The 6067-nt window shown below is 53.3% G+C and overlaps 1 protein-coding gene across 2 annotated transcripts in view; it reads right to left on the bottom strand.

The window, feature by feature from the left end:
* Positions 1-6067, bottom strand: part of Fgd2 (FYVE, RhoGEF and PH domain containing 2) — an 18166-nt gene that overhangs the window by 1044 nt on the left and 11055 nt on the right. For both annotated transcript variants that reach the window (XM_028767887.1, XM_028767889.1), the window contains exons 10-15: positions 5483-5562; positions 5357-5387; positions 4892-4984; positions 4019-4150; positions 1783-1929; positions 478-624 (exon numbers count right to left, since the gene is read on the bottom strand). In XM_028767887.1, coding sequence (XP_028623720.1) covers positions 478-624; positions 1783-1929; positions 4019-4150; positions 4892-4984; positions 5357-5387; positions 5483-5562 — 630 coding nt within the window. The remainder of the gene's footprint in view (positions 1-477; positions 625-1782; positions 1930-4018; positions 4151-4891; positions 4985-5356; positions 5388-5482; positions 5563-6067) is intronic.

Here is a 6067-nt window from a genome sequence, read left to right as displayed (position 1 = left end):
AGAGGAGGAAGAGAGAAGGAGAGGGAGGGAGAGGAGGAAGAAGAGAGAAGGAGGAGGAAGAAGAGGAAGAAGAAGAAAGAAGGAGGAGGAAGAAGAAAGGAGGAAGAGGAGAAGGAAGAGGAGGAGGAAGAGGAGGAGGAAGAGAGGAGGAGGAAGAGAGGAGGAGGAAGAGAGGAGGAGGAAGAAGAGAGGAGGAAAGGGAAAAGAGGAGGAAGAAGAGAGGAGGAGGAAGAGAAGGAAGGGGAAGAGAGGAGGAAGAGGAGGAAGAGAGGAGGAGGAAGAGGAGAAGAAGAAGGAGCGAAGAATGAGTCTTCCTGCAGTCTGAGCCCAGTTCTGAAGCTCAGTAACCTATATCTTGAGAAAACCATGTCCTCAGAGAGCCTTAGTTTCCCCGTCTTCCCTGCAGGGCAAATAATCCCCCAAGCCCACTTTCTCCTCCCCTGTGAGAATGGGGAGGCCTCGCTGGAACAGACATACCTGGGGGGCTGCATAGACGTACAGCACAAGGGGGTCATCCCGGGGGATCACACACCAGCTCCGGGGAATACTCCTGCCGCACTTGTCCCCCACGAGCTGCAGGAAGCTGCACATTAGGCTCTGGTCGGGCCCTGCCGAGGCCTCTTTCTGAAAGTAAAAAGGTGACAGAGTGCCCACAAGGCATCACGGGTGGAAACACCGGCCATGGAACGTCACAATCACTATTATTTTTGTTGTTACTGTTGTTGATAGAGGCTCATGTAGCCCAGGCTAACCTAAAATTTGGTATGTGGCAGGAGATGGCCTGGAACTCCTAATCATCTTCCCCCCACTCCAGGATTCTGGGATTCTGGGCATATGTCATCACTCCTGACACAATCACTATCCTTAATTGCTACATAATACTACAAGGTCATTTGTCTCCGAGGCTCGGAGACACTCCGCCATGCGGTCCTGGCTCATGCTGGCCAACAGTAGGCAGAACCATAGGAGTGACGAGGTGTGTGTGTGCTCTCATCAGCAGATGCCAGAGCCAGGGCTGTCCTCCTGAGCTAGTCAAGGGACAGCATTGGGGCCTGGCAGACCTGAGACTCCAGAAGCAGGCCTTTTGCCTAGTTGCGGGACTGGTCAGAAGGGAAACATGAAAGAGAGCCAAAGTCTGTGAGGAGAAGCCAACTTGCTCATGGGAGTGAGTCTCCGTTGAAATAGCCCAGCTTCCCTCTTTTTTCCAAGAGACTGTGGGATGACACGTTAGCCTTCATGGAGGAGACAGTGTAGCTCAAAGACGACCACGGCTGGTAGCCATAGGTTGGGCTCGTGGGATGGGGAGAGGTTCTGGGAGGGCTTGAAGCTGGGACACTGATCACAGAGGAGACCAGGGAGAGCTGTATGACGTTAAGAAGGTCACCTCTCTGGACTGGTTTTCCCGAGGCCCCTTCCCACTAGAACGGTGCCTACGGTCTTTCTGACTGGAGCCCAGGTTTCCTCGTCTATCACACGAGATCAGTGGACACATTTCCATCTTTGCCTTGCAGAACTGTGGGGTGGGCCCTAGGAGCGTGAACTGGAACAGGCGGGCCATGCTGTTATTGGACGGGGACACAGAGGAGTGGGGGAGATGGGGTGATAGCCTGCAGTCTATAGCTCCTGGCTACTGTCAGGTCTGGTGTGTTTGGACGGGAGGAGAGGGGCTGTCTGTGGGCAGGAAGATGAGGGGAGGGGAGTCGTGGGTGTGGCTTGTTTCTCAGAATCCAGGACAGAAGCTTCTGCAAAGGGAATTGTGGGACGGATGCTTCCAGCCCTCACCTCTAAGATGCCTCGTTTCTTGTCCTCCTTGCTGTCGGGGAGCACGTTTCCGGTGAGAAACGTGTAGCAGGTCAGGCAGACTCGGTTCGGCCGGTTGCTGTCGTATTTCAGCTCCGCACGGTAGTCAGAACACCTGGCGCACACTACCTGAAGATGGGGGCAGCGGGGTAAGGAAGGTTGGTTGGCTGCAGGAGTCCAAGCAGAAGACTGGGGTTCAAGACCCAGACCCACTACATGAGCCTACCTACCCACTTTCCCTCCATGAGCCTCTTACACGGGGCTGGGTCCTGGCGGGCTAGGCAGAACAAGCTGTAGCTACCAGAACCGCATTGGCCCCAGCAAGGGCAGAACTGTGTTCCCCACCCCACCCCTGATGCAACATCAAGGGCAGGGTGACTCAGAGGAGAAAGTGGCCAGTCAGGCCGCACAGCTAACTGGCAGCCCCCGTACTCCCAAACAGCGCAGCCTTTAAGGTCCCAGGGTTTACAGTTGGGGACAGAGCTCTGTTGGTAGACGGTTTACCTACTACCCACAAAGTAGGGAAAGTAGGGGTATGTGTGAGAGGGTGGAGAGCAGTAGGGGGGTATTGTGGGGAGCAGTAGGGGGTATTCAAGGCCAGCCTGGACTACACTATGTGAGGCTCTGTCTCAAAAAACCAAAACAGTAGCTTGTCACCTGCTGTAGAAGGGAGAGGAAGGAAGACCCGTCAGAGGTATCCTGGGGAGTCCAACCACCCGGCTACCAGCTAAAGGTGTGTAAGGATATTCAGTGACACTGGTAAGGGTGGGTAGAGAGGTGTGGAGAGAAACTCTGGGTACCAGGAGTGTGCCTCTGAGGAAGACCAGGGTGCCCCGGGCATGCCGGGTGTGGCCACTCTCGGGGAGTCACCGTGAACCCCACCTTCACAGGATGCCTGAGGCAGAAGGGAAGACAGAAACTGGCAGCTGAGCACGAAACGAAAGGGTGACTCACTGGCTCCCCAAGGAGGACATGCATGGGCCTGAGAGACCCAGGAGTCAGGATGAGGACACCCAGGCCCGCGTGTGTGCGTGCCTTGGGAGTATACTATGCTTTTATTGAGAAATTCAAACACTCCTTATTTCCTATTTATGTCTTCCGTGTGAGTGTACACAACACAAGTGTGGGTGACTGTGGAGACCAGAAGGAGGTGTCACTGGAGCTGGAGTCTTCTGCTCCTAAGGATCGAGCCACTGCTCCTCTGTCTTTATTGAGAAATTTGTTTCGGATAATTACTAAATACTTATTTTTCTCTTCATCAACCTTGTTTTTCTGAGGCAGGGTCTCATGTAGCCATATTCCAGGCTGATCCTATGAACTCACTATGTAGCCCAGGCTGACCCAGAACTCACTATGTAGCCCAGGCTGACCCAGAATTCACTATGTAGCCCAGGCTGACCCAGAACTCACTATGTAGCCCAGGCTGAACTTCTAATCCTACTTCCTACTTCCTCCTTCCTACTTCCTTCCATGTGCTGAGATTACATGGATGCACCAGTACATTTGGTTTTGAGCTGTTGTTGGGTTTTTTTTTTAACATTTAGTGTTTGAGAGCATGTACAAGAATGTACGTACATACACACACATGCACACACACACACTCATCATGGCATAGATGTGGAAGTTGGGATAACCTTAGAGGAATCAGGGCTTTTCTTTCCACTCTGTGAGTTCCAGGGATTGAATCACTGTCACCATCTAGATGGCTTATTATCGTACTTAAGTGACTTTGAACACTAGGACCTCGCTATGTAGCTCAAGCTGGCGACGGACTCGTGGCCCTCTTGCTCTTGTCTCACAAAATTTTACTTTAAGATTCAGGAGGGAAACTGAGGCCTGCCCAAGAATCTGGAGTTTGCAACACATAAAAGGAGAAGAGAGACAGGATTAGCCAGGTGCATACCAGGTAGTGGGACTAGCGAATTGTAGGTGGTGGGTGGGTGCCTGGCAGGGGATAGAGACCCTCTCAGCTTTGGGCAGGTGACCGGGAAGGTCACTTAAGGAGGCTTCAGCAGGCTCCTTCACTCCCTGAACCCACCTCCCATCCCTGGAACAGGAAGCTTTCCGCTGCCTCACAGGTAGGAAATGCGAGGGTGTGGGATACACCCAGGCCAGGGAGTCAGCCAGGACTGGGATCTGGCTTGAGCCTGATATTGGAGGCAGGAATGTCATGAGCAAAGGGCCTGGGTCCACAGTCTCTGCACACACGTGTACTCACATAGCCGCAAGCCCGGCAGTGGTGGCGCCGTCGAGTCAGGGCATTGAAGGGCTCCTGGCAGCGCATACACATGGTCACCATCTTGTCTCGGACCCACTGAGGTGCTCGGAGACCCAGCTCCTCTACCTGTGGCTGAGGGAGGGGAGCAGCTGACTGGGTAGGCACTTCAAGGCTTCTTACAACCCTTGGAGGCCCTCCAGCCTGCTTGAGGTAGCTTACTGGCTAATATTCTTACTGTAGAGGTGAGGAAACAGTCCAGGAGGGGTCACACAACTCGGGAGCATTACCTAGAAAGTCTAATTCAGAGCTAAGATCCGAAAGCCCACCTTCAACTCTCCCTGCCTCTCTGATCCGTTCAGATCCACTGGTCTAGCCTGGGCTACTTAGGGGTCCTCCCTGGTCTTCACTCAGCTCCCCTCAAGGCTCCAATAGCAGAAATTTTTGCTTTGTTTGTTTTGAAACAGAGTCTCGCTACATAGCTAAGGCTGGCCTGGAACTCACTATGTAGACCAGGCTGGCCTCGAACTCAGAGAGCTGGGATTAAAGGCCTGATGTCATGCCTAGCTAAAAGCAAACCTTTTTATTTCTATTTTTGGAGGTTGTTTTTGAGCTAGGGTCTCATGAGACCCCAGCTTGTCTTGAACTCACTAAATATCAGAGGATGACCTTGAACTTCTGATCCTCCTGCCTCCGCCCCTGTGTGCTGGACCACAACACAAGACAGATACCGTTAACTAGGAAACTCTGGCCCTGGGTGACCCAAGGGTAATGTTGGGTGGAAGGGCTTTCTTGGGTCCTTCATGTAATGTCAGTCCTGGGTAGGGGACACTCTTTGTTCCTGAATCAGCCTTGAGGTACAGAAAGTCCTCTTACCTTGGGCTCCTGAGTGTCCCCCTGAGGTCCCTGGACAGCAGCCTTGAAGGTTTCACTCCGCTTCTCGACCTGGTCAATCGCTGCCTGGCAGGCCTGAGTGGAGGGGGAGGTGAGGGGGGTACCCAAGGCATCTTGCCCACATCCAATACATCTGGCTAAGCGTGGCCTGGAGCAGGCCCCAAACTCTACATGAAGGAGAAGCTGTCAGCACCATGCCAAATCCGAGTCTTAAGGAAGTTACAAGAGTTGCTCCAGACCACCCCACAAGGCAGTGGGGCATAGCAGGATTTGAAGTCAGGGCTGGCTTCAAACTCTACAGAAAGATGAGGCAACCAGGCACACTCTGGTATTGGATCACGTGCGCGTGCACACACGCGCGCGCGCACACACACACACACACACACACACACACCCTCTCCTTCCTTTCAAGTAGGCTAGGCTCAGATTCCCCTGGAGTGTCCATACCTGCAGCCAGGAAACCATTTCCTCTCTGGACCTGCTCGGAAGGAAAGAGAACCGGATGCTGAGGACAGTACCAGCTGGTTGGCTCATCTGCCGGTGTCCCGAAGCAGCCCGCTCATCAGCACCTACCGAGCCTGTAGCTCTAGCGTGCGCTGCTTTCCAGACACCAGGAAGGAGTGGGGGAACTCAGCGTCAGTCAGCTCCCGCACCTGCCGTGGAGGAAGGAGCCATTAGACTCACCCCAGCACCGAGGGCAAGGGCAGTCCTTCCCCCGCCAGTCAGGTACCCACGCATGGGGCTCTGCACAAACCGGACTGAAGGCATTGGAACTATGTCAGGAGCTCGACTCTGACCTGGTGTGAAGCGGAAGGACAGCTATGAAGAGTCACCAGAAATAGAAGCCGGACCTCAAAATAACTTGAGTCTATGAAAACTTTTGAGGTTATTTTCCTCGCTTAAGTGTTTCCACAGTGAAAAGCACGGTCACTCTCACGGGATTCCTGGGAAGTGGGTCTCATCCCTGGATCAACTCAGAACAGGCTTGAGACCTGCCTGAGGTCACACAGCTTTTTGTTTGTTTGTTTGTTTGTTTGTTTTTGTTTGTTTTTCGAGACAGGTTTCTCTGTGTAGCTCTGGCTGTCCTGGAACTCACTCTGTAAACCAGGCTGGCCTTGAACTCAGAGATCTGCCTGCCTCTGTCTCCCAAGTAAAGGC

This window comes from Grammomys surdaster, unplaced genomic scaffold (genome assembly GCF_004785775.1).
Source record: "Grammomys surdaster isolate TR1022 unplaced genomic scaffold, NIH_TR_1.0 183, whole genome shotgun sequence".
NCBI classification, from domain to species: Eukaryota; Metazoa; Chordata; class Mammalia; order Rodentia; family Muridae; genus Grammomys; species Grammomys surdaster.
This window is presented reverse-complemented; position numbering and strand designations above follow the sequence as displayed.